Source organism: Ictalurus furcatus, chromosome 5 (assembly GCF_023375685.1).
Source record: "Ictalurus furcatus strain D&B chromosome 5, Billie_1.0, whole genome shotgun sequence".
Lineage (NCBI taxonomy): Eukaryota > Metazoa > Chordata > Actinopteri > Siluriformes > Ictaluridae > Ictalurus > Ictalurus furcatus.
The window spans coordinates 5719586-5745024 of record NC_071259.1 but is presented as its reverse complement, the minus strand read 5'-3'; the positions used below and the strand labels follow the sequence as shown (position 1 = coordinate 5745024).

The 25439-nt window shown below is 39.7% G+C and overlaps 1 protein-coding gene across 2 annotated transcripts; it reads right to left on the bottom strand.

Annotated features, from left to right (window-relative positions):
* Nucleotides 1-4317: 4317 nt before the first annotated feature.
* rab11fip1a (RAB11 family interacting protein 1 (class I) a) lies at nucleotides 4318-25349 on the bottom strand. 2 transcript variants are annotated; one of them, XM_053624374.1, is made up of 6 exons: nucleotides 23510-25349; nucleotides 12404-12837; nucleotides 11422-12262; nucleotides 7141-8952; nucleotides 6279-6390; nucleotides 4318-5707 (listed from the first exon to the last, which is right to left on the bottom strand). In XM_053624374.1, the coding sequence occupies exons 1-6, from the start codon at nucleotides 23857-23859 to the stop codon at nucleotides 5519-5521; spliced, it is 3738 nt and encodes a 1245-aa protein (XP_053480349.1). In that variant the 5' UTR covers nucleotides 23860-25349; the 3' UTR covers nucleotides 4318-5518. The 2 variants fall into 2 exon arrangements, with proteins under 2 accessions (XP_053480349.1, XP_053480350.1); XM_053624375.1 differs by lacking the exon at nucleotides 7141-8952 and having other exon boundaries at nucleotides 23510-25336.
* Between the last annotated feature and the right edge of the window lie 90 nt (nucleotides 25350-25439).

Below are 25439 nucleotides of genomic sequence, written 5' to 3'. Positions count from 1 at the left end.
AATAATTAAGAAGTTCCAGTCAACTGGAAATGTTATGAATCAACCTGGAATTGGACGTGTGTCTATATCGTCTCAACGCACTGTGAAGAGGATGGTTCGAGTGGACAAAAAATCTCCACGGATCACAGATGGAGAATTGCAGAAGTTAGTTGTGTCTTGGGGTCAGAAAGTCTCCAAAACTACAATCCGAAGTCACCTACATCACCACAAGTTGTTTGGAAGGGTTTCAAGAAAAAAAAGCCTCTACTCTCATCCAAAAACAAACTCAAGCATCTTCAGTTTGCCAGACACTACTGGAATTTCAAATGGGATCAGGTTCTATGGTCAGATGAAACCAAAATAGAGCTTTTTGGCAATAAACACCAGAGGTGGTTTTGGTTCACACAGAGAGATAGCCACGGGGCGCTGCTAAGAAACCCATAGAAAACCTGTGGGGTGAACTGAACAGGAGAGTCCACCAGGGTGGACCTCAAATTTTGAAGGATCTGGAGAGATTCTGTATGGAGGAATGGTCTCAGATCCCTTGCCATGTATTCTCCAACCTCATCAGGCATTATAGGAGAAGACTCAGAGCTGTTATCTTGGCTAAGGGAGGTAGCACAAAGTATTGACTAAAAGGGTGCAAATAATTGTTGCACACTTATAGTTAGATTTTTTTAAAGAGCAGCGTATTTTTGTGAATTTTTTTGAACAAAAGATCAAAAGGTTCAACAATAAAGGCAATTTTTCACAGCCTTCTTTGCTCATAATTACCAAGGGTGCCAATAATAGTGGAGGGCACTGTAATTGGAGTAAATGTCATTGGAAATTTATGTCATGTGGAGAGGATTAAACTGTTATATAACAACTCACCTGTGCTAAATAATAATAATACATTTTCTACTGCCCTGTGTTACTGTAATGAGTGTGCTCACAGCAGGAATAGAAAAGAAATACATTAAAAGGCCAAAACTATCAGGACACCTGACCATCGCACACCTCTGTGCTTGTTGAACGTCCCATTCCAAACCATGGGCATTAATATCAAGATAAGACAGAAAAGGAAGCACAAATAGAATTTTGTTTCTCTAGAGCCATGAGCTTTCTCTGGCCTAAAACACTTACATTATGTTACATTAAAGGAAAAATTCACCCTGAACAACCTTAATAATTAACATCAATGGGGTCCAATATTTATTTTTGTAATAAAATCCTGAAATTTTCCTTTAAACTTCTTTCCTTGGTATACTGTATCTTCATTTTGGTGAACAGTTTCCTACATTCGCTTGACTAACCATTGAAAGTGCTGCCAGTGGGATTTAGCTCTCGCTTTGTCTCTACTGAAACAGAGCAATGCAGCGGCGCTTTAGTACTTCAGACTGTCCAGCTCTCTCACCTCTTCATCTGTACACTCTTCTCAAACAAATCAGCTTCCAAAGCTTCCATGCTAATACCACCATCAACGGCATCGCGCTCGTCGACTCTTAAATCTCTAGTCTCTGCCGCAACCTTGCACTCGACCTACGCTGTATTTCTCATTAATATGACACTGTATGTTGGTGGAAAATTGTGAGGGAGAAAAGAAGCTCTTGCTCTTTTAGCTGATCTTTACTCAGGTTTGAAATCATTCAAATTTTTTATTTCTCATATTAATCAGCATTGGAACTGCGCTATAAATGTGGCATCGACATGGCATACCCACTAACTTCGCACAGGAATAATGAAAACACAGCACCAAGCAACAAACTAGCCACAGAATCGAGTTTTCCTTTCAAATAGCATAGCAGCTATATAAAAGGGTAAAGTATTACAGTAATACTGTCCTACTGTGAGGACATACTAAGACGTATAACTATATATAAGCGATACGGTCTCATACGGAACACAGCGCAAATAAACATACATATGAAGAAAAAAAAATACTCCACCGGATCATAAGTTACTACACTAGAAAGAATACCGTTAGGCCAAGTCATTAAAACAGCAAGGAATGAGAATTAGTACTGAAAGGCACATCTCGGTACAGTTTTATACGAGACCCACCTTAGTTTTGTGCTTTGTGCAAAATGTATGAAGGATTTGTTTTTCTCAAATTTTTATTTTTTTTTATAAAATGGCTTAGATTTGAACCTCACTGTGTAGGGTACAGCCTGGATCACTTGAGAATAGTTTGCACTGCAGATGTTAATCACCAGGTCTCAGTGTACTGGACTGAAAATCAGTTCATTACAGTCATCTAAGTATCCCAACCTCACCTGATCATAACTGATTTGAATCTGGAGTGTAACAGCAGGAAATCAGCAAAAACTGCTGGATGGTAACTCTCCAGGTTCACCGTTAGGCCATGATTTCAATTGCAGGAGGAACTCTCATCACCCTGAGAGGGCAATCATTTTCAATAGATTTAACTCCAGGTCCTATTATCTACGCAGGTTTTTAGAATCGTCAGCCACTAATATTTAAAACGTACAGAGAAAGAGGCTACAGTAAAGTGCCTAAGCCTATGTTTAAGTGTATGTGTGTACAGTATGTGTATCTATGTACATTTGTGTGTATGTATATACATATAGATAGATAGATAGATTTCTTTTTCAATCAAGCCAAATTTTATTTGATTTGTTGATTAGTGCTTGCACATGTGCATACTATTTCTTTTTCTCCTCTCTTTAGAGATCGACCGATAATCGGTTAGACCGATATAGCAGTTTTCCATAATCGGATATCGGTTTTGCAAATTGCGCCATCTTGTGGCCATTTTGAGAATCGCATGCATGACCATAATTGCAGGTCAAGTAAGGTAAAGTATGCCTGCTTTATAACAGCCATTAATGTACAAATTAGATGTCTTATATAAACGCTTGATATGTAGTTTAAGCAGCGTGGCGCTAAGAAATAGAGACAAACTCATGGAGGCACGTAATCCGTTTATCTCATCGAAGCTTTTATTGAAAAAAAGAGACTTTAGTTACAGCACACTTTATTTTATTTTTATTTTTGCACTCTTTCAGACTCCTCTATTTATTGGTGTATAAATAGGCCTAAGAGTTTTGTTTTGTAATCAAGGAGGAAGTAAAATTGGCAAAATTGTTATAAATAAAACGATTTGTTCAGTTCACTGTGTCAAAAACAGAAATAAAACAATAAATAAATATCGGTTCTGCATATCGATTATCAGGCAAATAATCGTATCATATCGGTTATAAAAAAAAAAATCAATATCTCTACTTCTTTTTCTTAATTTACTTTTGATGTGCATTCTCTCTCTCTCTCTCTCTCTCTCTCTCTCTCTCTTTGCTTTCTTCCCCTTTTGTACTTTTTTCTTTTCTTCCTTCCTTCTCTTAACGGCTTTAAAGGTCCTAACCCACCCAACCCTTGTCGTTATATATTGTAAAATATGAGTACAATATTATGTAATGCAAGAAGCATGAGATGAATAACCCTGATACATTCTACTGAAGGTGAAATGTTCAGTCATAATGAACAGCAATGTTGTGTGATCATCATTGCAATCAGTTACACTGAAAAGAACAGAGAACCGCTGTAGAAAACGGACTGATGTCACCATCTAGAGGATGGGTTTGATAATACCCTCTGTCTAAAATCTACCAGAAAAACCTCTGGCCATCTTTAAGACAACAGTAGACACCGTTTCCTCAAGTGACTCGGGTTTAAATTCCTTCTACAACGCTGACACAACAATGGTAAAGGGAAAAACAAGAACAACTATAAGTACAGAAAGTGGGTCTCTTCTTATACTGTAACTATCGTCTTGCACTTATTTTTAAGCCAGTTAGTGGAACGTAGTTGTGTAACACTTTAGACAGGGCTTGGAATGGATTCCGTGTCACCGATTCGCATCACTACGGGTGAAGGCGTCATCCCTTAAGTACAAAAGATACATACTCCGGTCTAGGACTCTAACAAATACCAATGTCAGAGAATCTGATTATTAAGAGAGAAAGCATGGTGTTATAAGAACATCAGTAGGCAGGGCAGCATACTTGATAAACCCTGAAGATCACTTTCCAATAAGAGCATGTCGTAAAGTGTCTACTTACGCTTTTTATTCTTTTACAGTTGTGCTTAAAATTGTGGAATATCTGTAAAAACTAAAATAAATAAATACTTTTCCAGAATCAAGAATTCAACAGGCAAACGGTATAAATAGTTTTATTCACTTTTATAGAGCGGAATAAAATTGACATTTAGCTATTTTGTCTCAATAACCATAAAAAAAAAGTATCTATTGAACAATATACTTACTTTATCCAAAATATATTTGATCATTGGAATGTAGAAAGAAATTGTCACACATATAAGGACACAAGAAGGCACAGGTATGTATACAAAATAAATGATAGTCTTATTGCAGTTGATCTTAAAGCATCAATCAGGAATTGCTAGAACACTAGTATAGCTCAACCATGATCAGGTCGGACTGATAAACATGGACATAGTGTTATATAGCAGTGATGTCATAGTACCATAACATGGGCTGAGAGTTGCAATATTAGTACACTATATAGTTAGGAAAATATTTATTTTAATACAGCAGAGATGGGTTAAAAATCTCTTTAAAACTCTTGAAGACAGCAGCCAAGACAATAAATAACAATGAACAATTAATGCGATAATATCTTCTAGCACGAATGAAATCACGTAACAACTGGGGAAATTCCATCGTGTACGTTTTGGGCAGGTTTGAAGTTACTGAACTAATTCTAATCTTCAGCTGACAAGGAGTACAACCTATAGCTGGGTCAGGCAAAGGTCAGATGATAGAAGATCCAGTGTTAATGGTGTGAAGGGGCAACAAATATCATACTCATTTCATCATGAAGTACAATAATCAAAATCACACACACACACACACACACACACACACACACACACTCTTTCCAAAATGATATTTTTGGGGGCGGAGGGAGGTGGGGTGCTGATTCTGTGACACCACTGTAATATTAAACAACCCAAACACCAGTCAAATGTAGTTCAGTGTTGGGGTAAAAAAAAAAAAAAAACCATATATAATCATCCAGTGATCAATATAATGCTACAATGAATCCAAACAAATTTTTTCATCTGTCCATTATTGAATATGTGCTTTGTAGAACAATAAAACAAACACACTAACAAATAATTCCACCATAAAATTGTTAATCCTTCATGTCACCGCTTTATGAATAGTGGGAAAAAAAAAAAAAAAAAAAAAAAAAAAAAAACCTTCCTTGGTTTCATCTTCAGACTCGACAGATATTAGTCCAGAGCAACAGATGTCCTACTTCACTCATTTTACACTCTTTCACCTGTCTGAAAAAGCTCAACCAAATCAAACTAAAAAGCCTGAATGTGAAACCATAGAGTATAATCTGTCTCTATAACAAAAAAAAGTTATCATTTTGGAAGGTTTTGGTTCCTAGGAAGCTCATCTCATCTCATCTCATCTCATCTCATCAAAACATTGTATTGCAATGTTGTATAGATAGTAGGTTTGGTTATCTTCCACCTCATAGTGTCACAGTGAAGAACTTCTTCCTCCCTAAACCTTGGAGTTCATTGCCAACAGGATGCTGGGTTTTTCGTCGATGATGCGGACCAGCAGATTATCGATGTATTCTTCCAGCTCAACGATCTTCTCATCCTTTTTGGATAGCTCAGTTTGCTGCTTCACCACCAGGGTGATCAACTCTTCCTGAGTGAGCTGGGTGTATGGTCCGCTCTCTACGGGCTGGAGAAAGGACGATACGTATGAGATCATATAAGAAATGGGGTAAGGTTTGAGTGCTTAACGTAAGCAATAAACATTAACAGGAAGCAGATACACTGGGGCCCAGCTTTTCATACGCGATTTATGGAGTCGGATTTGGATTGTGGACGATTTGACAAAGATCTTGTAATTTTCCATGTCGTACTCACTGCCAACACGAGTCCGTAAACTCGTGAATTATTAAGGACAGGCTTGTTCAGCATAAATTAGATTAGCGCGTTCATTTAGAAACCTTCTCTGTAAGTGAAACCTGTTCTAGCTGTGGCTGTTCCATTCCTTCATGAGGAACATCATTGAAAGACACGATAATAATAAGCACATAGACCATTTAAAAATCCAGTCGTTGATTTGGCTATGCAGTATATGCAGTCAGTGAGCCAAATTAACCTGTTTGGAATCATCACAATTAAAAGATCTAGCATAAATCGTCTTTGTTATGCAACCATATGAAGAACAGGGCCCAAGTATGTCTGCAAATTTATTTATATAATTAATGGGGGGGGGGGGGGGGGGTTCCTACAAATAAGCACACCTTTGATTTTTCAGCCACTTCGCGGATGGTTTGAATCTTCAAATCTTTTCCCATGGAAATACTACCAGGAGACTGACTTTCATAGGGACTCAAAGGTTTCACTGGGTGTGGTCTAAGAAAAAAAAAACAGAAGTGGACTTTAGTGATGAAAATATCAAGAACTACCAAATAATTCCATATATGTAGAAAAAAAGATACATCTATAAATACATATACAAATATGTCAGAGTGCAGCTTGGAATCGTTACTTTAAACATTTAAGTTAGTGTAAACAAAAACATGAACAAAAACAGAGTCGAATTACAGTTCAATACAAGAGGTAACCAAGGAAAGTAATCTGAGGAAGAGCAAAAACACAAGAAAGGAGTTAGTTCTCCCACCATTAAGAGACTAACATGGAACAATTAAGCCCACCAAATTTGCCCGAGAGATTCAAACACAAAGTTCTCGTTCAAATCAGAGATTTATTATATTGTTAATATTATACAGACACCACGAATCCATGTGTAGATCAGATGCAGGATATGGGCAACCAAAAGATCCATCAACCCAACAGCATTCGGAATAAATCGGCTAATGTAGTTTTTGGACACATTAAGACTAGTCCTGGAATGAATACGTATTCTGAACCAGGCTTAGTCGAGGTCTTAGAAACCAATCTTTAGTCTCAAACCGACTGGATAAGCCTGTTGCTTCTTTCTGGACAAGCTGCAATCAATCAGGATAGCCACAAAAAGACAGAAGAAACGTATGAAGAGAGAGAGACACCTTGGAAATAAGAAGGCCAAGGGGATTCCAAAGTTTAGTAGTAGTTGCTTTTTAAAAGGAAGAGTGGTGTTGGGGAGTTGTAGGTTATTCTCACCTGCGAGAGGTCAATACCCCACCACTTCCACTGCTATGTGATGTGCCTGACTGAACCTCAGAGGGTGAAATCCAGGCACAGAGTGTGCTTTTGCCCCCAGATGCACTTCCAGACAGGAGTTCTGGAAAAGCTGAAGACAATGAGGTGGCTGTTGTAGTTTCACCACCCTTTGGGCCAGCAAGACTAGAAACAGTTATTTCAACATCATCAGCCTCTTGAAGGAATGAATCTTTTATTACAGGCTTCTCAGGGGGCTTAGGTGCTAGCTTTTTCTTTTGTGAATATACCTTCTGGGGGGAAGGGCTCGAGTTATGCGATTTTTTCATATCCGTTTCATCTTTAGAGCCCACAGATTCAAAGAACATACTTGCTTCGTCTTTGGGTACAAAGAATGGATCCATTTCATTCTTAGATGCAACAGATCCAAAGATGTTATCAAAGTCATCGGAGGATAATCTCGGATCTTCAAGCTTTTTTCCTTTCTTCAGACCACCAGTGAAAAAGTCATCTTGATCCATGTTCTCTTGTGGTAAAGCCCACGGATCTTGAGAGATTAACTCGGCACTCGGGAAAGGGTCAACTTCAGTCATTTGTTTCTCGAGAGCACTTGTGACATTTGTAAAGGGTTGTTCTTTTGCCACATTAACAGTTTTATCGGTATTATTTACAGGGTTAAGCTTTCCTTCTTCAAAGGCTACATCCTCCCACAAACTCTTAGTCGTCACAGAACCTGTGTTTTTTCTTTCTGCTTGAGAACTTGCTGAGGATGTAAAAGCGAGCATACTTCGCTCGGGTTGAACCTGTCGGACAGGTTCTTTACTTGGAGCTCCTTGCCTAGGTTTGGCTAGAGGCAACCCTGTAGTATCAATATCACAGCTTTGATCTGCTGGTGAAGTTGACTTTTTTGCACTCCTGGCTGTTGGTGTTGGTTTTTCCTTTTTTGGCATGGAGATGTGATCAAGTGTGAGGTCAGGAATGGGGTTTAAAGTTCCCTTTACATTCATCTGTGCGTCTTCTGGACTCTGGACCGATGGTCCTGGGTTTCTTTCCAAACCTGTTTTGGTCTTTTCACCATGTACAGAATATAATCGTTCGTGGGTACGGCCTTGCTCAGAATTAACCTCAAGGTGCTGTTTTGATGTTGCCAAATTAGCTGGTTTCGGTGGAATTAGAGGCGGCTTAGGCTCCATTCCCTTTGTGGAGGCAGAGGACACCACCTGATAATCTCTGGGATGCTGGTCGAGGATTGATGTATTCCTTTCCTTTAAAATTGAAGATTTATTTGAGATGGGCTCACCAGGACCATCTACGCTCATTTCTTTTTTACTGTCTTGAAAAGTCATCTTTCTCTGGTTCACTTCAGCAATGACGTGTTCCCAACGGGTGTTGGTCATTACACCATGTCTCTTCTTGGGAAAAAGAGCTTCATAGTCAGGAAGAGGAAGTGAAGGTCGTTCAATCTTCTCGGAGGTTGGCGAATTAACCTGTACTCCATGTTTTGGGTGGTGCTTTTCATTTTTGAACGGATCCCCAGGATAGCTAGGCGACTGTGGGGCTCTGCGCCTTTTCTCAGACAAGCTATTGGTGTTTTCCGTGCTGCCTGTTGACGAGTCTGAAAAGGTTCTCTGGGGTTTAGGAGGTGCCATAGAAGAGTGGAGGTTAGAAAACATATCGAAAGACTCAAAAGGATCACTAGAAGATGATGCTTCAGGGGGAAAAATAGAAGTAGGAAGAGAGTTCTGGATGACTGAGGGGACAGGGGATTCAAGGGAATCAGTATTATCTGTTTCAGTCTTCTGACTGAGAGTCGATCTGCCAAAGAGCAAGAACAAAAAACAACAATTTCAGTCCTTGATCTCTAGTAAACCTTTGCTGCTAAACCCAAAATTAAACCAATATATTAACTTGCACAACACTAAATCAGTGTTGTCACAAGGCCTACTTAATCTAATTCATGCCTTATCATTTCAGGTGCAATGTTTCTAGACAGAAATGAAAACACTGCACATATTAAAAGTACTGTAACATTTCAGTCTGAAGCTCCACAGTAATTCATTCAGCTGGTTGTTTACTGCTCCGGCATGTATGTGCATTGACGATCATTAGAACATACAGTCAGGCACCACGGACCTCAATCATAATAGCCATCAAGTAGTTCTGGGAGATTTTAATCATATTTAATGAATTACCTGGGCCCATGGAGGACCATCAAAAGAATACAGCTTTGATAATGAACGTCTAAACACAAGCAAAATGTCGTTAATTGGAATAAGAAGGTTTATCCAAAAGATAAATACAAAAACATACAGGGAGGTTTGTTCATGAACTACCTAGCCGATAAAAAGCAGTTCCGGCAAATCTGTAGCTGAATTATTCATTTTAATGACCACAATGTACTAGAACAGCAAAATTACTCACCAATTAGAGAATTCTGTATTTAAATACATTCTTATATTGTGAAAGCTGAGAAGTCTTCCAGACAAAACAAGTACAGCTTTAGAAATTCCAAGTCACACAACGTGTTCGATAGTCATGCAGCCTGCGAGTACACAGTCACATTACCCATCCACAACCTGTTCTTCTCCATACCTAACCACCTCAGCTGACCCACCAGGCTACATTCCCTCACAATTGACCAATCAGAGCATCCCTACCAAACTAGTCCTATAGACTTGACTCAAGCCAGATGGGAAGAGAAATTATTCTTTACTTTGTACCCAGGACCAGGTTTTGGTGGGGGGGTTAGCTAGGAGTAGTCAAGGCAACAAAAATTAAAAAATAGGAAACTACTGTAGGACAAAATATATTAGTACTAGAGACGTCAATACAAAAAAAAACAAAAAAAACAAACGGGTTATTAAGTCAAGGTTCAAATTCAGAAGCCAAATAACATGGATTCTAGAGAGAATACTAGAATGCTTGAGCGCAGCAAGAGAGGCGAGAAGGACACATGGAAGTCAAGACTCAAATGCCTTTGAATTAGCTACAGGAGAAGAAAAATAGCATGCCTTAGCCATGAAGTTCCTGTACCTCCACTGGAAATTCCTGACACAAAACATCTGTTCTGAATAGACTAAAGCTACATAATAGTAACCAAAGTCTGAAGTGGAAACATGCACTGAGGTAAGCAATGATATTCCATATCTTACATGAGAATAATTAATATGGAATATTTATTTTTGGAGGTAAACTCTAAAAACACTTGGACGCTAGATTAGCTCCAACCTAAATTTGCACCTAGAAGTAATCTTTTTTTTTTAAATACTGTGGGTTATTTTGAACATGTGTGTGTTAATAATCTGAAGACCCAGGAAAGGGGCTTTGTCCACATTTACAGAGTTCTAGACTCGCCTCTGATTGCGTCTGATATGATAAATACCTGGCACTCTGGAACATTGGTGAGATTTCAATGATCATGACATGACACTGTACTGAAAGTAGAGCACCAAATAAAACGATCAACTAGAATGGTATCTTTCTCCATTGTAAGACAATCGATCAACATTTAGAAGAAGCAGCCTTGCTGACTGTCTGGATTTGTCCCACATTTTCAAAAGGGACGCAACTAGCTACCCACAGTAAACCGAACAAAGAAAGATTTCCTGGGTGCTAGGAGAAAAGGATTTTCTAGGTGCCACCACATTAAGAAAGCTAACCTGCCGTTAAGGATTCTTTACCATATTAAAATGCTGTTTAGAGCTCTTTTAATTCGCAGAAATGGTTCTGCCCGTCTGTTATTCATGTTCAAATAATGTGCCAGAACACAAACTGGTGTTCCAAACCATTAGCGTATGAAATGTGTCATGATGTTTGTCTCCAGTGACTGAGATCGAGACATATTCAAAAACGTAGGGGTTGAAGTAGTTTTTCTAAAAGATGACAACGTTCTTCATAGGAGGTCAAGTAGACAAACTGGAGGGATAAAATGACATACGTCTTTACTGAGATAGAGTGTCTTATTCAGGCTGCTGACTTGAATGGTAGACAGCTCAGCTTACCTTTTATTATGCATCCATGGGGTCCAGCCTGAAGAAAAATATCCTGCACATTGTTAAGTCTACATTTAAGAAAGAGGTCTCGGCAATCTCAATGTAGTGTGTATTGTTGTGCTCTTTGCACATTTGTAAGGTGCCCTGAAGAACATGCCAAATTACTAAAACGTAGGCAACTAATGATATTCATAAAAAATTAAAAAAAAATTTTTTAAAAACAAAACAAAACAAAACAAAACAAAAAAAAAAACAAAAAAAACAACAACAACAAAAAAAAAAAAACCCTCACCTGGGCTTGACTGCTGAAACCTTGGCTGTACGAGCTGGAAAGCCGCTGGAGGGTGGTATTGGAGTAAATGCAGTTCGCACCTCTTTCTGCGAATCTGCTGATTTCTCCTCTGGATCTGGGTTGTCTGAGCCGAGCGGAATCTCCTCAAATGGGTTTATTGAAGCTGGTACGTCCGGTTGTTTAGGACTCTCCACAGCAGGGGCTATTTGCTCTTCTTTCTTCCGCCCTAAGCCGAAAAGAGAAGTGAGCCTGTCAGTCACTCTGGACTCCTCTTGGCGTTTCTGCTCCTCTGCTTTCCTTGCCTCCTCTTCACGCCTCTTTCTTTGCTGCTCCTCATCCTCCTGCCGCTTCCTCTCTCGTTCCTGCTGCATCTTTCTTTCGTCTTCCTCCAGTTTTCTCCTTCTCTCCTCTTGCTCTTGCTGCTTCTTCCGCTCCTGCTCATCCAAAAGCTCCTGCAGGCGTCCTTCTGCCTTCTTGTGCTTCTTCTCTTCGTCCTCTTGGGGGCGATGTTGGACTTGGAATTCCCTCTCCGCCGAGTCAGGCTTGTAACTCGGAATACTGAGGCCTTTGAAGGAGTCAGTGGAGCCAGCAGACGCGTTTCGTTCGTGGTATTTCCGCAGGTCTTCTACAGAACCCTTCGCAGAGCTGCTCAGGCTGAGGGATGAACCAGAATCCGGCTTGGACTCCTGGTCCTCAGCGTACACATGACTGCCATTGATGCACAGGTTGCTCTCAGGAGTGCTCTGTTTGGAGCGACTCAGCAGGGTGAAAGGGCCTAGAGATATTTTGCTGTCAGTGCTACCATTTCTCTTGTGGCCCAGAAACTTGAACTTGTTTTTGCCTGTGGGAGAAAAATGGAAAAATTGTAACTAATGCAACACCCTTATCTTATTTAATATTTATATCAATACAAATACCATGGACCTTCATCATCATGTACCAAGGGGGCACACATACACAAAAAATACATTTTTATCTTTACCTTCAGCAGATTCTTCATTCAGGCCTGAGGATCGGCTGCTGGTCAGCGAGCTGTTCTTCTCAGGCAGGGTACCGAGGGTGGACATGGATTGGGACACACCTCTGTGGAGATTTGTCTTCGATCCAAAAAGAGACTTAAATTTAGAGGACTTCTTTAGTTTGGGAGAGTCTGTGCTTCCCTCTTCTTCCCCCTCGCTGTCCGTCAGGACCTGACCAACTGTGGCAGGAACAATAGCGGAAGCGGAGTCAGCGCGTCCGTCCTTCTTCTTGCCCCGAACCTTGTCTTTGAGCTTGGAGATACGGGACCGAGGCTTGTCTGGCATGGAGAGATCAAACATGCTGGCTGTCATGTTGTTCCGCATGAACTGGATGTCCAGGAGAACCTCACCTCTCTCCTTGTCTGCCTTACTGTTCTTATCCAGCAGCTTGTACCAACTGAAAACAGACAAAGTTCTTAAAGTTAAATTCAGTATGCAAGGTTTTAAATATCACTGTTTTTAGTGTATTTGGTGCTGATGGAAGTCTCTGCCTGTTCCAACAAATTACAGGTCACAAAAGGCCAGTGGATGATTCAAAAAAAAAAAAAAAAAAAAAGGAAAAAAAACCAACAAACAAAAAAAAAAAAAAGGACAACTTTGTGCTTTGTCAGCACTTGCTTTCTGTTCTCGGCATGGGAATTAGCCTGTATTCAGCTCAACTAGCAGATAGGATTGTTCGGGAGAGGCTGTTCAGAGTAGAATAACATGCCTTTATCCACCCCCACACACACAGCTGTGATAAAACACTTCAACCGTGGGATAACGAGATACAGCGATGCTGACACTCCAGCAAAAAATAAATAATAAAAAAAATCTCGGCTGGACGTGAAGGAAGGAAACCGATAGGACGTTCGAAGGAACGACCATGTGTGAGCTCTCACAATACCACGAACCGTCGTATTTACACGCATTAAGCAGTTTCTTTCCGATATCTCTGAAGTTCATATGGACAGTCCCAGCACTGGAACGATTCAGTACAGAGACAGTACAATGTATATCGTCGTACTGTTCTGAAACAGACTTCTCTGTAAGTGACTCTGTGATATGAAGGAGATAATGAAAGGAGTAAAGCACAATGGGGTGTGCGTTTTAGGAAACTCAACTCTGAAGCCCATTTACTCATAAACTTTACTAATGTAAAGGTGTTCATTTTCCTATAACAGCATGTCCTGAGGTGTTATATATATATATATATATATATATAAAAAAATAATAATAATAATAATATAAAAAAAAAAAGTACAGCAACTTGCCAACTACTGAACTTATCTGAAACTGGGGGGGAAGAAGAAAAAAAAAAAACAATGAAAGAATGATACATCATGTTTTATGTTTATAGTTACACTTGTTGTGGAACAATCGTTTCATCCATCACTTACGTTCCACCAGCTATAAACAGTCGTTCTCTCACCAGCCTCTTTCTTTCCTCTCAAATGTAATGACCAAAAAAAAAATCCCCAAAAAACCTTTATGTTACCAAGAAACTGAAAATCCCTCCATCTTGAAGATGTGAAACTGTGTACGAAGTTTGATGCCGAAGCACTCCCAGAACCTATTGCTGCGTTTTACTTCGCCCACTTATATTGTGCTCTAAAAGTATGTACTATTTTTGTGTAGAAAGAGAATATGCAAGTACTGAGACAGATCAACACGTCATGTAACGGAAGACAACGGTGTTGCCTAGTTACGAATTGGGATGCAGCATATGTATGTATTTAGGAATGAATTGTAACCTTTGGCAGAGGCAGTTGAACACAGAGATCAGAACTATGACCGAGCGTCTGAGGTCTACACATAATCTGCAGCTGCAATAGATCTACTGGAAACACATACGGCATATTCATAAACTCTTTCTAGACACATTATGCAAATGCAACAAATATGGCAGCACAAACTAATTGGATTTGATCACTTGAAATTGGAGTATGTACACTCGGTGGGAACCAGTTTGAGTGAAGTGTTTTTTTAGAGAACCAAAATACAAAAGGAACATGGCCTCAGAGCTAGAAAACCAGAGTTTGCACTGGAGAAGTTACTGTTTGGATTTCAGTAAGGCAGCTCTCACCAAGATAAGCTTGGTGGAGCTTAGCGTTCAAATCTGCTTTCCAGGCATTCATCTACATGAACGTCAAAAGCCAGAGTAAGAACAGAACCAGCAGAGCGAGCGAGCGAGAAAGAGGGGGTTAACAAGAGCGCCGAAAGTCAGCCGAGTCATAAAAGCATCAGTGCGTGACACACTGTAGCCAGTGGAAACAAGCCACCATCTCATGAGGACATGTTCCTTCCATGAAGGTGAAGGGGAAAGATCTTAATCTTGGCTTTAATGACGAGTGCTCGTTTCAGAATCCTCCACATTCCTCAGGTTTACATCATTGTTACGCAATTCAGCACGAAAAATAAAAACGTATCAGAAATGGCCAGGTTATTTGAGGTAGAGATAAAAGAGCTTATCTCAGATAACTCTACACATGTAACCAACCAACAGAAAATGACCTTGCACAATAGGTATTACACTCTTGCCAAATAAAGTAAGGACAGCACACAGGACCTTGAGGGTTTCCCCCCCCTCTCTCTTTTTACACTGGAGAATTTGAAATGGAAGAACCCAAATGGCTTTGATTATGGCATCAGGAAATGCTAACCTAGAGCTCAGATTCTTCTGGGGGAAGGCAGAAAAACAGACTGTTATTGCAAGCGCCTTATCAGGCTGCGACAACTAAGCCAAGACAAACAACCAACCTCCATCGAAGGAAATGAAGCCCTGTCAGAGTGCATGCTCGGAACATGATTCTGCTTTGGGAACGAACCAGACATTTCATTTAGAGCCATTCGGGAGAAGGACAGTTTAACCCTAGTCTAATCGGCTAACCAGAACCATGGCTTCGTGGTTTCATACGGGTACCGGGTGTCCTCTCCACAAGCAGATCCATGTTTACAGAAAAAACACTCTTGGATCTTCAACTGCCAAACTTGTTCCACCAGTCTTTTCAGCTTGTTCGCTTAACGCTGGTGATCTTGGGTTTCTCAATGAGGGTGTGAAACGATATTTGGCAATATATTTAGTAACACGCATCAACTGCCATGTAACATGGACAGAAGCGTGTCAAGCACCATTTAAAGCAGAACAGGATTAGAGATAAGGACAGCAAACATGTTTAAGTTAGAATCTCTTTAAAGTAAGAAAGAGTCAAATAAATTATTCAAAGTGTGAAGGACTTGAGAGTGAAGACGTAACTCTACACTCCTGTGCTTTGGACTTGGTGTACTTGGAGCAAGGTTGAACCTGTACTCAAGAGCATTCTCATTAAAGTATGTACAATCTCTAGCAAATAATATTCTCACAGATCAACATTAGGGCATACACAAATGTAAATTCGAATGCTTTTGGATCGTTCAAATTGTCATACTGCAGATTATAATAAAATATAAAGAAAGACTCCAGCTTGTTCAATCTTCTCTCTCTCATCCCTTCATTCTTAGAAAATAGTTTGTAAATCTGCGTTACATTTTAAAAGGAACTGAAAGTTCAATCAACTGAGTACTTGAAACGACTTCCTTTTGTAAGTGTGTATTATGTAATATTTAACATCTAGAAATTCTTGTCCACGGTGATCGCATGTACTCTACAGACGTGGTACATAAACACTCGTTTGGGAAAATATTGGAATTAGAGCTGCAACAACTAATCGATAATAATCGATTATGAAAATCGTTGTCAATGAATGTCATTAACGATTAGTTAGTCTGCGTGCGGTACGTCTACTCATTACGTTACTTCTGTTCCGAAAACACAGAGTAAATACTAAAGTTGTGTCCCAAATGACATATTATACACTTGCACTATGCACACTATCATCTAGTGCGGTGTTTCCGCGGACCCCTAGTGGTCAGTGATGTAATTGCAGGGGGTCCTTAGGAAAGTTTTAAAAATGTTTAAATATTATATGTTTTTTTGTTAAATGTATCAAAATATATTCAAATGAGATGTTTTAAAATTAATTTGGTTATTCGCTTGCATTCACAAATATCACGTTAGCTGAGCTGACGATCGTTCATTGATGGATTTATTTTAAATTTTATTTACAAATGAAATGATAATTTGCAAAAACCTGTGAGTGGTAGAGAAGGTCAAGTGTCGCATTGATGGATAAAATAAACAAAAGATAATTCAGAGAGTCAAAGTAAATGGCACACCAACAATACACTGGTCAAATCTAACAAAATCGACACTTTTTTTTGTGTAAACATTTGTGTTTGTGTGAAAGTAGCCATGTTCAATGGTAAACCTTCAGGCCATTCCTTCTGAAGAGACAAAACAAAAGGACATGGTGGAAAGCAAAGCCGACGAGCAGCTAATGCTCCCATATCAACGTTACAGTAAAGTAGGACAGTAACTCGACACCAGCAAGTGCCGAGATAAAGGAGAAGCAGAATTCAATACTCAGTCTGTGTGTGTGTGTCCGTGTTTGAGTGAGTGAGAGAGAGAGAGAGAGAGAGAGAGAGAGAGAGAGAGAGCAACTGCAAACCAAACCGCACTCTGAACCTTACAATAACGTCCCTCACAATGATTGCGATAATGATAAGGCATTATGCCTCTACAACAGATAAGGCCTGAGATTATAACTGACGAACAGAAAGCACGACGGAGGTCATTTATGAAACGAACCAGGAACGGGAACCTAAAACGATTTCTTTTGACGCCGAAATTTTTCCCCTGACATTTAACACGGGTGTAACCGTGTGTGGTTCTGAAACGTCAAGCTTGTTTCAATAGCCAAACTACACCCAAACTGCTCCAGCATAATTGAGTAGATGTCTACGATTAGACCGCGTGCCACACTATTTTTAAAAATCGACCGTCGCTCAACCGGGGAGTGAACGTCAGGCAGACAGACAGGTCTTTTCTCTCAGGAACATCTGAACAAAACCAGATGAGCTCAGAAGGCAAATTAGGGGAAACGCCTCCCACTTCTCTGTTTGCATAAACAGAGGCGTACTGGGAGACTTCCAGGTGACAGATGGTGTGATGCGAACAGGATTTATCACTGAGCTGAACTTCTCTATGGCAAGAGGAAGTGAATGCAGGCTCCCAGTACAAGTCTGCTATAGTTTCAACAAATCAATTAACCACAGAGAGAGAAAAAAAAAAGTCCTTTTTTTTTTGGTCACACATCCACAGGGAAATTATATCGTATTCAGACTCTCTTGTGAACGTTAGCAAGAAGGTATTAACGGTTGGCCTATTTCGAATTAGGATTTATGTCTGTCTGTGTGTATTATAGTACATGATTAAAAGTTATAAAAAGGTCAAAAATCCAGTCTATGAAGAACCAGGTCCACGAACATCCTCTAACATTCTCGAGTAGTCCTGTGAACTGACACCAAAAATACTTAATGAAGCATGGAAGCCAGTTAGCCAGGGTATGACCGTGGAAACTGTACAAATGGAAAAGACCAAAATAGCAAACTGAACTTTTTATTTATTTATTTATTTATTTAACTTCTTAGGCACACACACAGAGAATGAGTGTATGATTTTCTGTTAATCTCTTCACGTAAATTAAGTAAGAAATAAAACAACCGAGGGCATGCTGTTATAGAAAAATAATCTATAAAATAAAACTTTTTTTAAAAAAATTAATAAATAAAAAAAGCACACCCTGAAATGGTTCATTACTCTTATACCAAAGCAATGTGCATCCGATTACAATTTGACACAGAATGACACTGTATTTTTTATCCATTTAAAGTTACTTTTAAAAGCTGTGGAATGTCCAATCAAACAAATTCATCCCCGTCATCATTTACATTATAGCAGCTGTAAACAGTTCACATTTACTTATTTATTTTTTTACACAGTTACCTGGAAAAGGCATGTTACTGTAAAAACTCGACAGTGCAAAGTCAACAATCCTGAAGACTGTCCTGTGGCAGACGACTTAATGTTACAATGTGCTGACACTGGAGACTCCTTCCGTAAATCTCCTTACAGAAAGCATCACTGGACACATTTTTAATCCATTTATTATTAGTCATAGATAATATGGAGTGTCTGAAATACAAGTCCCAGTGAATTAGCGATTACTATAGAAACATGTTAGGTGGATATTACTGCGTTCGTCCTTTTTCCTGGGAAACCAATGAGCGCCGCCATGATGGATTGTATACCCTGTTCCGGTCTCTATAGGAACCCGTAATAAAACTTTAAAAGAGAGAGACTAAATGAATTAAAACAGAAACTTTGAGCGTGTTAGTAAAAAATAAAAATGAGCTCAGGGATCAAGCTGTGCTAGGATCAAGCTAGGACATGAACGCCCACCTGTTACCAAGGGGCAAAAAATAAATTACTGATGCTGCTAACTTTCTGACTTCTGCTTTAATAAAATATAAAAAAAAGAATAAAGTCGGCGTGTTTCATGTACAAAACCTGGTCTGTTTTATTGCTGTGCATGTAATTATATGCCTTCGTGCATTTGTAATTTCGTTTGTAAGTTCTTCGCCATCAACGGCTACAGAGAAAACGAAGTAGTTTATAATATCAATGTAGCTGACCTCAGGCCATAGCTTCATGCCATCTACCCATTAAACGTTGATGGATGACGCACTGTAAAAAGACTGTCATTGTGACATTTTTTTAGCCATTTTCACAAGTTTAACATCAAATTATCTGCAAGGAACATGCGCTAAATTGACTCCAAATACCGGAGACGGGAAATATAAAACAGGTTTAAGCCGGGCGAGACTTCCGCGTTCAGGAAAAAAAAAAAAGGTGGATAAACTTGTGATGTGAATTCCTGCCGGAACTACTGTCACAGCCAATGGACCAATCAGAATTGAGAAAATCAACAGCAACACAATATACGTTAAATACACAAGTCAAACGTAAGGGAGAAAAAAAAGAAGAAGGAAAAAACCCGCTGCCATAGCCAATACATAAAGTACATGTTTATACAGCTTTGAGAAATGTTCTAGATTGACATGGCCCGTCAATCATATTAGTAGAAATTAATCAGGCCTAAAAGATTCAATTTATGAGTAACAGTCAGTATTAAATATGATACTAAGAAAAAGTTAGGATAGAAATCTTGGTGTTCTCGGTTTATTTTCCATTCTGCTCTTTTTTGTTTTTGTTTATTTATTTGCCCTGACCTTGACGAGCTCATAGCTTCCAGTTTCATGTGGTGTGCCAGGATGAACGTGTGTGTGTGGTTGGTTTGCCTGGAGTGCAAACAGATGATGTCACTGCCTCTGGTGTGCACTTTAACCACTGAGCGTGGAAGCTGGTGTATTTATTGATTTTTTTTTTTCCTTTTCCCCCCTCTCTATTCTGATTACCTGAAACTCAAATAAGGCTGGGTGCAGCGCTAAGAAGCAAATTTAAATGCAACCAGGAAGCCAGTTATCATAAAAAAAAAAAAAGTCCACAGCCAGCAATGCCTGTCATGCATCATGCGACTGGATCGACAGGGATGGGCCAAGAACAAAAACAGAAGAACCGTGACCAACCCTAACAAAGTATCTGATGATTCCCAACCCTAGACTGGAAGGTAAATGATGTTCCTTGTGGCAAGAAGCAGGTGCGACAAAACAACTTAACATGTTTGGATGTGATCCTACAGAGGACTGTTCTCATTATGAACGACTATGAAAGTCTGCCTTAATACTCAGAGTAACATTTTTTTAAAAAAAATATATTTAAAAAAATCATGATGAAATTTGAGACTGTTGGGGAGGAAAAAAAGGCCTGGCCTGTAAATTCACCGTCCTCAGACTCTTCTAAACAGGCTTGTGATGAAATTTAAGATCCGGGGATGGATAAATGATAACATGTAGCCTACTGGGCCAGAAAAACTTCCAATGTGCTGGCCAGTCTCGTGTTTTTGGTTGCTTGGAAACCTAACTGACGAGCCTAAAAACTGGTAGTTAACGTCCTATAATAGCGTACGGCAAATTAGTTAATGGCATTTAAACAAGACGAAGGGAAACAAAACATAAGAGATCACGCAGCACATCGTGTTAACACCTTGAAGAAAACTATTATAACTATACATACATTATAACTATACAGCCAGACCATGCCTCGGCTGAGGTGCGTTTATTTCTTCCCCATTTTCTGTTTTCTAGCCCTGAGTAGCTTTGTGTTTTGGTTATCTGAAATAGTATGATGGCTGAACTCTGCATTAACGCATTTAGCATTTACATTTATTTACATGCATGGACTCAGCAGTGCTGTGCAGGTGAGAGTTAAAGGCGTCGGATACACTCTACAACGGCAGCCTGGATTTGAACTTTTAACCTTCTGATTCGGTAGCCATGGGCCTTTACTGCTGAACCACGACCGCAGCAGAAAACAATAACTAAACCGGCATCTTAACCATATATATAAAAGTGTGTTCATCAGAACACAAACATTCAAGTAACATTCTTCTAAGTAACAACAGTGCAGCCACTCTCCAAAATTCCCATACGCATCTTAATAAAATCAGGTCCAGAGGAATTGGACACGGGTCAGCCGTGATGAATGCTGAACCACTGGAATGTGGCCCTCAATAACAACCCAGTATCGTGTGTGTGTGTGTGTGTGTGTGTGTGTGTGGGGTTTCGTTCTGGGCTTCAGGTCACATGTTACACTAAACACAGGAATTGAGCAAACATTAGAAATAAATGAGTCACGCTACAGCAGAATGAGACTACATGAGAGCAAATGAATCCTGGTAAATGAAAAGAGCTTTATGTTGGGGTGGGACTACATAAACTAGGGACTATCACTTTGGCCATTTGCGGATCGACTGTACATCTGTAGTGAGCAAGCACAACAATTGACAGCTCACACATTAGCTGGACTAGCAAGCATGGACAAATGATAAATTAACTTGCTGACCCACCGGGCAAATATACACTCCAATGAGCTGCCCAGTCAATGATCTGGCGGCCTAAAAAATATATAGAAAAAGCCTAATAACGTACAGCGGTGTGAGGTATGTGATAACATGTGGCGTGCTAGATAGCTAGTTAAGTGCATTAACATAGACGAAGGGAAACGAACAAGTTTATGACTTTTCAGTCTCTCCAGGATTTTGCGATCGCAGACATTAACGCAAACTCAAGGAAACGCCGCAATATTCGGAGGAGAGTGCAATTTTTCACAATTTCCGCAGATTTCCCACAGATTTGGGCTAAGTCACGTCATGTGACGTCATCACAACGCATTCAGCCAAAGCCTTCTTCGATTCATGTGCCTCTTTTTAATACGCCGCAAGTTGCATCGCAAATTTGGAAAAAAGCCGCAACAATCACAAAAGAAAACTCCGTGCAATCCTGTACAGAGCGACTATTATCCTTTTCTAACAAAAGTTTCTAAGGTAGCACGTCGTGTTTCTGTTCTCTCGCCAAAAGCGTCACCGAGTCGGTGGCCAACGTTTCGGCTACGAGAAGTGGTGTTCAACACGTACAAGATATGAATCGAGTCTCACTAGCGTCTTTATCTCAGATCAGATCACATCTTGGTCTTGGTTTGTGTAGTTCAGCAGGTGGTGGGATTTGGAAAAAGCAGAATAAGCTATAGCTACAGCATCAAGGAGTGTTAAACCACCATGAGTAGCTACATATCAAATCAACTTCTGTAAAATAAACAAACAAACAAATAAATAAATAAAAATTCAACAACTAGTTGGTCCCCCCCCATTTTCCTTGCGGTCAAATCTACTGCCAAAAAAAACACTATGACAAAAAACAGACCAAAAACAATAACCTTGACATGCAATCTGCTTTTGTCTGGGCTAATGATTTGTCCACCCTTGACCAGGGTTTCCCAACTGTCCCTACAGTGTTCCAAGTTTTCCTTACTGAAGACACACCTCGTACAGGCGTCGAGCTAATTATTAATCCTTTAACAAATTAGACTAGACATGGAAGTAGACAAAACTACAGACTGTGCTCATTCCCTATGATTGATCTGGTCAGGATTTTCAGAACAGAGATTCGGGCTTGAACTCTGGTCTTGGGAAATCAACTGGGCTGGATCACCAGCAGAACAAGACAAAAAGCCCCTGTTAGAGTATATTACACATCCAAGCACCGAAACCTCACATGGAAACTCTTAGACATGTTAATAAAGTGGTACATCATCAGAACTTGACCATAAGAGTTGAACTGGTTAATACACCGATCGATGAGGTCATTAAACTTGCATATGAACAAGTAGTAAGTTAGTGCTTTAAGGAAGCAAAGTAAGGTTCTTAAGAGTGATGCGAGGAGAACCTTTTCCAGTCCCACAAAGAACCCTACTGGGTTTCTTAAAGCACTAACTAATGGGTTGTTTTTTTGTATTTTTTTTTTAATTTATTGAACTTCTGATAACTTCTGGTTCCTTGTGGCCCTACCGTGAAGAACCTTTTGAGCTTTCTTTAAAGCACCAGTGCCACAAGGAACCAAAAGTTATCAGAAGTTCTCTAAATAAATAAATTTAAAAAAAAAGCCTTCGTTAATGCTTTAAGGAACCAAAGTAAGGTTCTTAAAAGTGATGCCAGGAGAACCTTTTCCAGTCCCACAAAAGAACCATACAGGGTTCACTTTAACCTGTTAAAGAGCCAATCAATTGGTCTGAAGAACCTATAACGAAGCATAAAGAACGTCTTTAATCTCCAAAGAACCAGATAGCTCAACTCAAGAACCCGATACAGGGAAAACGGTTCTTTGTGGAAGACATGGTGCTGTAAAGAACCATTGAAGAACCTTTATCTCTTGGCATGTTTGTGTTGTGGTGGTAGGAAAGAAATTCTTTCAATTAAGTTATTTCATTATCTTCGTCTAAAAAAAAAAACAAAAACATCTAAGTCCATAAAGACATTTTAAAACGTTTTGTTCAACTTTTTACTGTTTTTCCAGAACATTTCTCCAGCTGGTTTCTAGTATAGTCCTATGAAAGAACACTGAAAGTCATCCACTTATCTACAGCTGATCTGGGATTAAATGGGGTTTGGTTTAAAAGTTATTTACACTATGAGAAAGGAATATGGAGAGTTTTTCCTCCTTGACTCAGTGTGACACAGAGTTGATCCTAAACTTACTCGGTCTTTTTGCGGGCCTTGTCGTCTTGTAGGTCCAGCAGGTTGATGACGGCCTGGCCCAGCAGCTTGTCCATGCCCACAAGGGCGCGGTGCATGACTACGATGTACAGGGTGCAGCGCTCGGCGTTCCCGCGGTGGAAGAGCGGGAGGTCGAAGGTGGCTTCTTCCTTCCATACAGGCTCCACGCACTTCTCCACCACCGCGGTGGAAAACTTGTCCTTGGCCACCTGGATGATCGCGTACGCGTCATTCGTGCCATTTTTGCCTTTGACCCGCAGGTTGCGCGCCTGAAGGACCGTCACCTGGACGCTGGTCGGGTACCACTGCTGGCTCTGCTCGGCTAGAGACATCCTCCACCGAAATAATCAAAGTAACACCTTCTAAACAGCGTGTACGCTAAAACACATAGTTAGCTTAGCTAACCACTTAACGGGTATTGATAAATATATCCAATATATTGTACAACATACAATATATCCGAGACGCCACGGTTTTCCGGCTTTCCCTCGTACTTCCAACAGAAGCCTTTGTTTTGGTAACGCGTCCTCATAAACTTGTTCCATGGCTCGTGCGGCGGTTGCTATATCCCCATACACGCCCACAAGCCACGCCCCCAGCAAACATGGACGTTATTTTAATCCCACCTTTCTGAGTCGTTTTGTAGTTCAGTACAAACTGGACCAGTTCCACTGCCCGAAAAATCTTCTAAACTGTCGTTTATAAGTCCGTCGAAGACTTTTTCTCACGCCCGTACGACGTCGTGTGGACGGTCGTTTGCACAAATGCTAATAACCATCGAATCTACTTGCAGTGCTGGGAGTCGATTCCCAAAAGAGTCGATTCTCACCTTCCAAGGAATTGTGAACCAAGAGTCGATTCCACTGTGAAACTGATTCGGTTCAAGACAGTGAAATCGTTTACTTATTACTGTACAAAGACTGGCTTAATAAAAGGTTGCCAATATAGAAAAGCTAGGATTTTTAGTCTGCCTACTAACTCTATCTAATGAAATAATCATAAATGTTTAATAAATATGTCAGGATCCCTTTATATTCGTAATATCATATTATATTATACACTGTTTGTTTTACAAGATTATCCCCCTGGTGTCCTGTCTTTGTGTTATTGAATTCGCAAAAAAATAAATAAATAAATAAATAAAAAAAGATACATAGAATCGAATCAAGAATCGACTCACGTTTCTGGGGGAAATCATTCCTGGTTGCTGGATGTAATATTGCCACAACGCGACTTGGAATCCAATCCGAGAGCAGATCAGATAATACTAGCCAATCCTGGGCCGGAATGCAGGGTATTGTTAGCCAATTGTAGCGCACGAGGCAGGGTTTGAGAACAGGTATGAGAGAAATAACGCGTTGCTATGTATGGGTGATGACTCCATGGTGAGTTACGGAAAGGCTTAACGCTCCCAAGGATGACTTCAACCTAGGTGAATCACAGCCTCAATAAGATTAGAAATAGTTTAGAAATAGTTTCTAAACATAGCTACACTCTGTAGATAAATATGAGTTGGTTGTTCCACCCTGCTTAATGAAAAACCCAATAGAAACCATCACAGAAATTCTCATGGTCATCAGCTAACCATTACCATTATTGGTCCTTAATGGTTTCCACTAAACATAACATGCCACCAAGAGAATGCAACAAATTACCATATCATTATCATAAAGATATTTCCTGAAGGTCAGGTTATACATCCTAAATCTCAACCTGCCTAACTGCATTGTAAGATGACAAGCTATCCTATATATAAATTTCCACCTAGACCTACTGTACAGTTTATATATTGTTTACTTGTTGTTGTTGTTGTTTTGTTTAACTCTCAAATTATCTACTATCACAGGTGATTTTTGAGTATGCATCATCGTAGTGTTTTCACACTGTGAAACACAAATAAACATACAGTATG